Source organism: Dendrobium catenatum, unplaced genomic scaffold, assembly GCF_001605985.2.
Source record: "Dendrobium catenatum unplaced genomic scaffold, ASM160598v2 fragScaff_scaffold_542, whole genome shotgun sequence".
NCBI lineage: Eukaryota > Viridiplantae > Streptophyta > Magnoliopsida > Asparagales > Orchidaceae > Dendrobium > Dendrobium catenatum.
This window is the reverse complement of record NW_021319004.1, coordinates 1,390,864-1,403,296: the sequence shown is the minus strand read 5'-3', so window position 1 is coordinate 1,403,296 and position 12,433 is coordinate 1,390,864. Positions and strand designations below refer to the sequence as shown.

General features: G+C 32.8%; 1 protein-coding gene across 1 annotated transcript; it reads right to left on the bottom strand.

Annotated features, from left to right (window-relative positions):
• Positions 1-4,907: 4,907 nt before the first annotated feature.
• Positions 4,908-12,075, bottom strand: LOC110097377 (serine carboxypeptidase-like). Its single transcript, XM_020823725.2, has 9 exons — positions 11,538-12,075; positions 11,267-11,435; positions 9,753-9,872; positions 8,607-8,750; positions 8,377-8,527; positions 6,522-6,610; positions 6,156-6,414; positions 5,397-5,530; positions 4,908-5,309 (listed from the first exon to the last, which is right to left on the bottom strand). Exons 1-9 carry the CDS (start codon positions 11,852-11,854, stop codon positions 5,181-5,183), a joined length of 1,512 nt encoding a protein of 503 aa, XP_020679384.1. The 5' UTR covers positions 11,855-12,075; the 3' UTR covers positions 4,908-5,180.
• Positions 12,076-12,433: the final 358 nt, after the last annotated feature.

Here is a 12,433-nt window from a genome sequence, read left to right as displayed (position 1 = left end):
CAAGTGTCAATGCCAACTGCTTGGAGTTGTTTGGAGGAAGTATAAGAGCACGGGTTGAAGCTTGAGTGAATATGAGGGATTTTCTATGGCTTTGATCAAGCTATAATGAATTGACTTGGTCAAATTGACCATGACTAGACTCTAAAAAATTTGATTATGTTTTATTCATGATTAAAGTGGATTTGAGAGCTTGAATGATTTGAAATAGTTAAATGGGTTGGAATGACACATTTAAACTCTTAAGGGGTATTTTGGTCAAAAAGTGTTGACCTAGTCAACCATGTTTGACCAGGGTCTGGGTCTAGGTATATTTGAGATATGGAGTGATTCTAGTGACCTCACATAAAAAATGAGATCAACACCTACAAAAATAAAAATGATAATTATAGAGATTTTATCACTAAATAAAATAGTAAAAATATTAGATACAATATTTATTTGAAGTGTTTTGGATTGATGAGTGCAAATTTCATATTTTTCGTAATGAGACTCTTAATTATAGATGTGATTCAGAACATATGCATCCCTAGATCTCTATTAAACTTGTATGGGTGAAACGAATATATGCTGACCTCCTACAGTTATAGTATCTCCTTAAGAACCTAGAACATTTTCTATCCAATGTCTATACATGTAAACATCCTATCTCAATATTTCTGGTTGTTCTTGCATTCCTCCATCGAGGCTATACATCACACAATATTTTAATTACACATATGATCACTATGTGCATTAAATTAAAAAATGGATAATACTATCAATTTCATTTAACATTATAGAATAAGAATCTTCATTAGTACTTAATATGTATTTTACATTATCAATCTAAAAAAAGAGAATTAGTTAGACATAAAATAAATAACAAGTAAACTCATTTTCATCAAATTCATGGAGTAATGAAAATACAAAAGAATGGTATCACTATAAATAATCAAAGTATCTCATTTACACTCTTCTCTTAACATACAGAGTTGCTTCAAGAAACATAGGTTAAATTCTTCAAATGATTGTATCTTATACTTCCTAGCCTCCCTTAGATTTTACTCTAAGAGGGAACTAGAGAAGTACTCTAAGAAATACTGAATTTTACACAAGTGCCTCAACTCCCTTACAAGCATAACATCATAACTATTTATAGGACAACACAAAAAAGGCATCTGGCATTGTTACACTTGAAAGAGTTTCACCGCGGTGCCCTTGAAGTGAATTAACGCCTCGGTGCTGAAACTTTTACACCGCTGTAGCGCTTGCTGATGTGGATTGGTTACTTAGTGAACAATCGTGTCTCTTCACTGATATAATGTGTCTCTTACAAGTTACAATTGCAATGTCATGACGTTGTTGACATTCGAGCGCTGCGACAACCAAGTACAAAAATTTGCGCCAAGACGTGAGAATTTACGGCATCACAACATTTAAAAATAGAGAATATGGACATGCCAAGCTAACTTCTTGACGCTGCAGCACTGGTAATACTGGGATATTAGCTTTATTGGTGCTACAACACTGGCAAACAAAGAACTTACTGCTGCTATGTTCGATTTGTGGTGCCTCGATAATATTGAAGGTGGCGCTGTGGCGTTGTTTCATTGGACGCTACGATGCTGTAGGCTCCTTAGAATTTTTTTATCAGTTTTTAGTTTTTCCTGAACAAATATAATTAAAATAACAAATTTTAACTAAAAATAAAATATATAAAATACTACATAATTTACAGTTATTACATTTCTTAACATAGGCCAAATCTAATACATATACTCTCCTAACTAGGTCATTGGAAGTCTGTCGTTTTATGTGACCAAACCATCTAAGGTGACTCTCTCTAATTTTATTTTCCATTAGATCTACTCTAACCTTTTCATGTATATACTCATTTCATATTTCATCTCCAAGAGTAAATCTACTTATCCACCTGAGCATCCTCATCTCTGCAACACTTAAACTTAATATTATGCTTCTCTTTTAACGACTAACATTCTGCGCCATAAAACACTTCAGCTCTCACCATCATCTTACAGAATTTTCCCTTAAGTTTGAGCGATACTTTTCTATTACACAACAAGCATGATGCATTCCTCCGCTTCAACTAACTAACTTGAATTCTACTAATAATATATTCATCTATTTCACCATCACTCTAAATAATAGACCTAAGATATCTAAAACATTTACTCTTATTAACGACTTGATCGCTTAAAGTCACAAAACCCCCACTAGATCTATTACTACAAAAATTACACTACATGTATTGAATTTCAGATCTACTTAAACAAAAATCTTTAGACTCTACCCTTGACCACCATAATTTAAGTTTACCTTTAATTTTTTCTCTCTAGTCTTATCAACAAGAAGAATATCATCAACAAAAAGCATACATAAGGGTACATACTCTTGAAAATGTCTACTAAGAACATTAATGAATAAAGCAAAAAGATATGGGCTTAAGGTTGAACCTTGATGTAATCTAATTACAACAAGAAAATACTTGGTCAAAACACATTGTGTTTAAACAAAAGTAATAGCTCCTGCATACATATCCTCAACGACTTCAATATAAGCATTATTAACCCCTTTCTTTTCTAGAACTCTCCATAGAACTTCTCTTGGAACTTTATCATATGCTTTCTCTAACTCAATAAAAATCATATGTAGATCCTCCTTATTCTCTATACTTCTCCATCAAACCTCTCAATAAATGTCTAGCTTCCATAGTCGACATACCTAGCATGAATCCAAATTAATTTGAGAAACATTAGTATCATAACATAACCTATGCTCCATAACTCTCTCCCGTTGTGTTAAAGTATGCACATTAACTTAATTCCTATATACTTCTCACAATCTTGTGCATCACCTTTATTATTAAAAGTAAGAATCAACACACTCATTCTCCATTCATCTGACATCTTTTTAGTCTTAAAGATAATATTAAAAAGTTTAATAAGCCAATAAATTCCTTTCTTTTTTAATAAGCCAAGAAATTCCATCATATCCTAAGCATTTCCTCACCTCTATTAGAATACCATAAGATTCGACATTTTTTTCACATTTCATTTTCTTTAAAGCCTCTCTAACTTCAGTTTCACTAATAGACATAAAACAAAAATCTTTATTTTCATTTAGAGTGCTAAGCTCACTAAAGTTAATCATATTTTCACAATCTTCATTAAAAAAATTAGCAAAATATTTCATCCACCTTTTTTTAATATCATCTACTAAAAAAACACTTTTTTATTTCATTTTAACGCACTTCACTTGAATTAAATCCTTACTACTCATATATTTTTGTTTATAAATTATTAAAAGCAAAGATCTTTGCATCGCATATTGCTTTCTTAGACTCCTTACGGACCTTTTTTATATCTTTTCTAATTTTCAGAATTTTGACATAGAAACTAATTTTTATAACAAAGTTTTTTTTTAATCTTTTCTTGCGCATTTTGATTCCACCACTAACTATTTTTATTATTATGACCTCTTTTTTATACTCTAATTACAACCTTCACAATATTCTTAATATTACTAGCTACAATTTTCTACATAACATTAACTGCCTCATACACAGACAAAATCTTAAGATCTCGAATATTACTCTAAAAAATATTTTTATTAGTGTTCTTTAAATGCCCTTATCTAATCTTAGAACAATGTTTTATTATATTTTTCATGTTTTGCCTCTTCTTCTTAAATTTCAAAACTAATAAGTAATATTGGATTCATAAACTTTCACTCCGAATAACTTTATAATTTTACAATCTAAATGATCTATTTTTCTTATAAGACAATAATCAATTTAAATTTTACTATATATATTCTTATAAGTGATGAAATACTCATATCTTTTCTTAAATAAGATATTAGCAATTACAAAATTATAAGCCAAAGTAAAATCTAATGTAGTCATACCACCTTCATAAGTCGCTTCAAACCTATAACCACCATGAATGCTTTTAAAATCTTCTATATCTCTACCAACATGTCCATTTAATTCTCCTCCAATAAAAATTGTTTCTTCAAGAGGTATCTTTTGTATTAATTCTTCTAAGTCATTCCAAAATTTTAATTTTGAACATATATATCCAAATATACTTGAGGAACATAGACACTTATAATATTAATTATCTTAGCATCAACAATAATCTTCAAAACTATAATTCTATCTCCAATTCTATTAATTTTTATAAAATTATCTTCCAAACTCTTATCTATAATCACACCTATACTATTTCTAGCACGAGTCTTACCAAAATACTAAAGTTTAAATCATAAACTATCAATCACTTTAGCTTTCTCTCCAACCCATTTATTTCTTAAATGCATAGAATATTTATCTTCCTATGAATCATAATATCAATTAATTTCATTAATTTGCTTGTAAGGGTGCTTACAATCCAAGATACTATCGTAATTCTAGATTCATAGACTAGTTTATTGGCCCACATCCGTCCATGATATAAAAACCCTTGTCTATTTAACACTACACCCAGGTACTGGTGTAGTAACCCTCGCATAGTTCTCGCTGTATTCAGGCCATATAAACGCATCGTTTATAGGGAATACCCAAGCATTAACACGATGTATTAAAAGATTCATGTTATGATTATTCGATAAGTTTTACACAGACTGACGACTACCTAACATAACTCTTCTAGAGATCTTTAATATAATGCTACGAGAAAATCCCCACTTCTTGACAATCATTTTTAGCAGGAATTCACCATTAGCCCAAGTCCTATTCCACTGGATGCTGTATAATTACATCCCCCACCGCTTCACCAAGCAAGTTCTCAGTATCACCTATAAATCTCAAGCCATTTTGAGCCTTAACGAGCTGAACAATATCATTAATATATATACAAATCAAACTCAAACATCATATAAAGGACCAATTTCAAACAAAAGACGAATTGGAACAATTGAATTTTAAAATGAGCTAAACATGTGCACATAATGAACTCGCCAAAGCTTTGGCTCATTTAAACCTCTAAAGAGGACCAACACTATCTTGCGTGCTTATTTTTTTACATGATATTAACACAGCTATTATTAAAAAAAATAAAGTTGACCAGCTTGCAAGCAAACAATGCATGCAGCGAAATGAATAAAGTATTCCATCAAATTTACTGAAAGACCATATAATATGTATGGTCAGTTGAAGAACAGATAATCTAACGTATTTCTCACATATCAACAGCAAGGCCTTCAGATTCTGGTGCAGCATCAGCAATGTTTCCGTTCATCCATCTCCTCAGCATTTCCAGTGAAGCCAGTGGCTGATCCATGGGAACCATGTGCCCGGCGTCATGAACCTGGTAGAAACAAGCCATGATTGCAAAGAAAATTATTATTAGCTCAACGTAAACCTGCTTGGTTGAGGCTTACAAAGTACTCATTACCTTTAGGAAAGTGAGAGGGCCATGGCTTTTCAGTTCTCCGGCCTTGTTGCCATTAACGCTAAATGGCTTCTCAGATGATGAGACGAAGGCTTGCTGACCAGACCATTCCATGGCATGAACCCATCTCGAGTTCCCTGTTTAAGACAAACCATGAACTATGAAATCTTCATCTTTCACATATAAAATCCTGGAAAATGTGTTTTTGGTTGGTCTAATGTTTGGATCTCAGTTACGAAAGAATAAAACAAAGATTTGAGAAACATAGTTCAAATAAGACTTCATTTGGGACTGCTTTCTTACTGCTTCTTAAAGCAGTTTTCTAATATAAAAAAATTATTTGTTGTGGTTGGAGTAGCTCTAATAGAAAATAAGATTAGAGAGAGTCGCCTTAGATGGTTTGGTCACATAAAACGGCGGCCTTCCAATGACCCGGTTAGGAAAGTAGAGGTATTAGATTTGACTTATGTTAAAAAAAGGTAGAGGCAGACCTAAAAAGACTTGGTTAGGAAATATTAGAAATGATCTTTCTTTATTAGATTTAAATGAGAATTTGACTTTTAATAGGTCACAATGGAGGAAAAGGATTCATGTAGCCGACCCCACGTAGTGGGATAAAGGCTTGATGTTATTGTTGTTGTTGTTGTTGTACTAGAAAGCTGCTTTAAGAAGCAAGAAGAAAGCCGTCCCAAACGAAGCCTAAATGAAGAAAAGATAGCAAATGAAAAGTATTCTCCAGCATAATGAGCAAGAAAGACTTACCAAGCCAGTTACAAATGAGATCGTATTCCCCAGCATAAACAAGCAGTTTGATACCATCCTCAAGAAGAGCAGGGATGCCCACCTCCAAATCTCTCATCCAATCTGTGAGCATAGCTTCATGTACCTTAGGGCTGCATGACACAAATTCAATGTCACCAACTCCAAGAGGCTCTCTTACAGATTGCAGGTTAAGAAATTTCTCCATGTTTGAGAAATCATAACATAAACTGCCTTCACATTCCTTTCTGATGTCGTAATACTGCAAAATTAGGAGGATAGACTTTTAAGGTGAGCTTCCAGTTGCTAAACCAAAAGGAGTTAGGTAAGTAACTAAGCATTCTAGAATGGTGAATGAGGTTCACCTACATTGGTATTTCCAGCAATTTCCATAATTGAATTGAAAATACTGTTGCATACCAAATATGAGGCCAAGCACGCAGCTTTTCCAGATGAACCTGAAGCATAATATTTTATTCAGTTTCAGTCACATACAACACTAATAATAATTCGTGGATGCATAAACAGGAGAATCTAGCCAGCTAATTTTCATGAAGGGGTAGATCGAAAGGGAAAATTTAAATTGAGTGATCTTTTGCACTTCAAAGTCATTTCAAAATTTTAATTTTGAGCACATATCCAAATCTATTTGAAAAGCATAAGTATTTATAATGATAATAATATTAGCATCAACAATAGTTTTTAAAATTATAATTCTATCGACAATTCTATTAATTTTTATAATATTATCCTTCAAACTCTTATATATAATCACAGCTACAATATTTTTAATATGACTTTTACTTGAAAACATAGTTTAAATCTTATCTTCTTAGAGTTCTCTCAAACTCATTTAATTTCCTGGATGCATAAAATATTTATCTTATGATTAATCATAATTTTTTTTTTTTTGCTTATGATTTTGTGATTGTCCATACTTTATTTAAGAAAAGAGATGAACAACTCATCACTTGTAAGAAAAAATATAATAAAACTCAGATTGTTTTTTTCTTATAAAAAAATAGATCGGTTAGATTGCAAACATTATAAAATCATTACAAGTGAAAGTTTATGTTTCTAGCATGATATATTAGTTTTGGATTTTAAGATGAAGGAATGGAATAAAGTAAAATGTTGTCATAGGATTAGATGGAGGCATTTAATGAATACTTTAAAAAAAATTGAGAGCTGTGTTTGAAAAAGCTAATGTTATATAAAAAAAAGTAGCTAGTGATATTAAAAATATTGCTAAGGATATATTTGGAGTATCAAAGGATAAAGTCCGTACTAGTAAAAATAGTTGATGGTGAAATTAAAATGCATAAAAATATATAAAAAATAAGAAGCTTTGTTATAAAAATCAGTTTGAATGTAAAAGTTTGGAAAATTGAGAAATATATAAAGGGGCCTATAAAGAATCTAAGAAAGCAATATGCGATGCAAAGAATTTAACTTTTAATCATTTATATAATAAATTAGAAACTAAGGAGGACGAAAGATGCATGTATAAGTTAGCCAAACAAAGAAATAAGAGAAGTAAGAATTTAATTTAAGTGATGTGCATTAAGGATGGAGATAAAAAAAATTAATAGAAGAAGATATTCAATAAAAGTGTATGAGATATTTCGATAAGCTTTTCAATAAAAAATTTTGAGAATATGAGTGAGTTTAGTGACCTTATTATCCTAAATAAACATAGAGGTTTTTGATTTTATCATCATATTAGTAAAATCAAAGTTAGAGAGGCCTTAAAGAAAATGAATTATGGAAAAGCAATTGGATTAGATGATATTCCAATAAAAGTGTGGACAAATAAAACATCAGTCTTCCGATGACCTAGTTAGGAGAGTAGATGTATTGGATTTGACTATGTTAAGAAAGGTAGATGTAGACCTAAAAAGACTTGGCTATAAAATATTAGCAATGCAATTTTTTATTAAATTAAAATGAGAATTTGACTCATAATATGACACAATAGAGAAAAAGAATTCATGCAGTTGACCCATAAAGGCTTAATGTCATTGTAGTGATCTTTAACACAAAGGCAACACCACCAATGACCATGTAAAGACATGATTTGAGTTTAAACTTTCAAAAACAAACATAACTACAGAGAACAAATAAGCATATAGCAAGTGCTCAATAATCACTATAAAAAATATAACAGAACTATAAAAAAAACAGACATGAACTAAAAAGAAATTAAGTTTGGTTAAGAACTAACCGCAAAGCTTAATGGCCAGCTCACATGCTGGGTAAACTTTATTGATTCTTTTATAGTCAGATTCTTTAATTATTCCCATTTTCAAAGCATAATCGGAGTAAGCTTTGTACTGGATTGCTGGATCAGTAAGACCATTGCCAATTGCAAAACCCTGCTTGTTCACAACCCACTCAAGTAAATAAACCCATCAAACAACAATGATTGCCAGAAATAGGGATGTAGGATTGCACCTTCAAGTTGATGTGAATGCCCTCTTTAGCTTTGTTCCCTTGATGAACACGGCTTGCAAAAGCAGGAATATAGTGCCCAGCATAAGATTCCCCAGTAATGTAAAAATCATTATTCACGAACTCTGGGTGATGGGAGAAGAATGCCTGGGCAAAATATATACATATGGATGTGAAAACCAATAGACTTGATATGCGAAAATAAAGGCAATTAATCCTAGACCAAGTAAAATGAATCAGGATTAATAAAGGAACTTCCTATCTTAATGATGTTTGGTAAATTCCCAAAGTAAAATGGTTCTCAATGAAAGATTATGATGTATTTTGGTTTAAGAAAGTAAAAGTTTCATTTTTAACTGGCTTGACTTGTTATTGCAAATCATTCTTTTGATGTAATCTCTAGTATAAATGATATAGGAGGAATACAACAACAACATCAAGCCTTTATCCCACTACGTAGGGTCGGCTACATGAATCATTTTTCTCTATTGTGTCTGTCCTATTAAGATTCAAATTCTCATTTAACTCTAATAAACAAAGGACAATTCTAATACTATTTCACCAAGTCTTTTTAGATCTACCTCAACATTTCTTAACATAAATTGTCAAAATGCTGACGTTTTATATGACCAAACCATCTAAGGAGACTCTTTCTAATCTTATCTGCCACTGGAGCTACTACAACATTTTCACGTATATACTTGTTTCGCATTTTGTCTCTAAGTATAATATAGGAGGAATGCCTATTTGGAAAAAGGAAATTATTCTGATTTAAAATGTTAACAGTAGTTTCCTGTTTGTACTTTGTCGAGAAAGTGCTCCAGGTAAAAATTATTTTCTGGTAAATTTTTAGGGTATGTAACTTGGGGTGCAACAGCTAAAGTCCAAAAAACAATAATGCTGGCGTACAAAAACTCTAGAATTGACTTAATAAATCAAATTCTCAAACAAAGAAGAAAAATAAAAAGTGAAAAGAAAAGGGACCATGCAAATGCAGCAAATTTTCTTATAAGACATGTTAGGAATTTGAAAAATTTAGTCACATAAGGCAACTACAATATGCAAAAATCAGTTAACCAAAATACAGCCTCTAAGAGGATAGTGATAAGCTAAATATACTACTAACAATAGGCTAAAACCTGCACATACCTGTAAGAAATCATAAAGATCATCACTAACACCCTTCTCATCATGCCGAATGTCACGTCTGTCTGAACTGTAGCTAAAACCCGTTCCAGTAGGCTGATCAACATAAATAAGATTTGATGCCTGCAAGAAAATGGACATCTTAACTTTTCTTTCTGATAACTGATAATTTTCTATAAAGGATGAAGCTACAGATATCCAGAAGAAATTTCCCATATAGCTTTCAAGTTGTAGAGCCCTTCTTGTTATTATAAAATAAACTAAGGCTTCGTTTGAGACGGCTTTCTTACTGCTTCTTAAAGCAACTTTGTAGTTCAAAAATTAAAAATTTTGAACTAAAAAGTTACTTTAATAAACAGTAAGAAACCTGTCCCAAATAAAGCCTAAATTTAAAGTTACAAAACCTACCCTTCTAGTTATAGAACCTGACAAAATAATATTTTTCTTGTGCCAGTAGTAATCTCCCATACATTTTTAGCCAATAAATGTTAACAGGAAATAGGCGTTCCAGCAAACACAGAAATCATAAGTTAGCATAATTGTACGTTCTTCTGGTTTGTTTAATCAGAAACAACATTGCCAAATGGCAAAAGGAAGCAAGCATTAAAGAGAAACCAACTCGCTATGGGGTAATTTTTAAATGACCGGAGCTCATAAATTTTTTTACGTATTTGATCATTATTTATCTTGATGTTATTTAATCTCAGTGCTATGTTAGTACTAATACATAGTAATATCAAACTAAATAATGATCAACAACAACATCAAACCTTTATCCCACTACGTGCTACATGAATCCTTTTTCTCAATTGTGCCCAATTAAGAGTCAAATTCTCATTTGGATCCAATAAAGAAAGGTCATTTCTAATATTTTCTAACCAAGACTTTTTAGGTCTAACTCTACCTTTCTGAATATAGGTTAAATCTAATACATCTACTCTCCTAACCAGGTCATTAGAAGGATGCCATTTTATGTGACCAAACCATCTAAGGCGACTCTCTCTAATCTTATCTGCCATTGGAGCTAGTCTAATTTTTTCATATTCTACCTCTTAGAGTAAAGCCACTCATCCACCTGAGAGTCCTCACCTCTACAACACTTAGAATTAATATTATGCTTCTATTTTAATGGCCAACATTCCGCACCATAAAGCGTTGCAAGTCTAACCGTCATCTTATAGAATTTTTCCTTAAGCTTGAGTGGTACTTTTCTATAACACAATAAGCCCAAAGCATTCGTCCACTTCATCCATCCAATTTGAATTCTACTAATAATGTCCCTATCTATTTCACCATCACTTTGAACAATAGACCCAAAATATCTAAAACTAAATAATTATCAAATAACAAAAATAAATTCACAAACTACACTCATCTAAGGATCTCTTATCGCAATCACGCATTAGAACAATAATCATTGCTCTGTTTCATATATCAATGCGCAAAAGCAGAACACTTAGCAAAAAAAAATAAAAATAAAATGAAGAGGACTAAGGAGAGAAAATTCTCGGAGTTACCTTATCCCAGCCAAATTCATTCCACACCAATGACATGTTGTCGGCTATATTGAATGGTCCATTCTCATAGAAAACAGCCAATTCACTGCTGCAACCGGGTCCTCCTGTCAACCAAATAACGACGGGATCCTTCTTGCTCTGCCTCGATTCAAAGAAAAAGTAGAACATCCTACATGAACCAGTCACCGTTCAGATTGGCTTATTACATAGAATCACGCAAACCCTAGAGGAAAAAGAACAGCTTTTCCATTCCTAAATAACTCTTCCTCACCTAGCGTCATGAGTGTGGGGAAGACGGTAGTAGCCGGCACGATGCCCGAGCTCATCGACAGAGACCTCGCCGGAGATGGAGGAGAGGCGAAGCGGCCTCTCAGTGATCGATCCCGGCCAGGCATTGGCGGAAACAGCGGAGGACTGTGGAGAAGGATCATTGGGAAGAAGATTGAGCGCGCGGATGAACTTCTCAGCGGTAGCCGCCGGGAAGCCCGCGTCTTCGGGGAGCGTGAGCTCCTCGTCGCCAATGTCACCGGCGGCGAAGGACGCGGAAATGAGGATGATAGTGAAAAGTAAAAGAGGGAGCTTTGCCATTGTAACGGGAATATAAAAAAACCGGAGTTGAGGATGAAGCTAGGGGAGGATCATATGTAATATTTATAGAGAAGGAACGGGCATGGGGCAGCGGAAGAGGCTTGCCGGAGAAGAACAGTGAAGGGAATGAAAAAACGAATGCGTATAAGAAAAATATGTTGCGGTATTTTGGCTAAAAGAGTTTTCTTGCGTTTTCTGCATGACTTCAACGGCCACACTCCTCCCCGTAGCCGTACCAGAGCTTTCGAGGTTTTGGAGGAAGCAAAAACATTGACAAGATTTAAATTTTAAATGATCAAAAGTTTAAATTTACGATGCTCTCCACCACAACGTCACTCAAATCCCAATTTGTGCCTATTTAAACCAAAAATAACTCATTTCTCCTTTTGTCTTTCAAACGAGAAATTTGGCTTTAAATGATTAATTATAGTCATAATTGATCAAATATCCCTTATGTTTATAATTTAGAGAATTACGTCAAAAAATGTAAATTTGACCGTAAAGCCCTTGTGATATTATAATGAGTTATAAAACTCAAATGCAGGTTCACATGAATTTTCAAACATGGGAGCTCTTGGA

Bases quoted from the DNA above. Each gene is read 5' to 3' on its own strand.
- LOC110097377 (XM_020823725.2), bottom strand. From the start codon at position 11,854: ATGGCAAAGCTCCCTCTTTTACTTTTCACTATCATCCTCATTTCCGCG. The intron at 9,873-11,266 runs GTAACTCCGAGA...ATTTTCTTGCAG, and splicing joins ATGAATTTGGCTGGGATAAG to GCATCAAATCTTATTTATGT. The intron at 5,531-6,155 runs GTAAGTCTTTCT...TGTCTTAAACAG, and splicing joins TCTCATTTGTAACTGGCTTG to GGAACTCGAGATGGGTTCAT.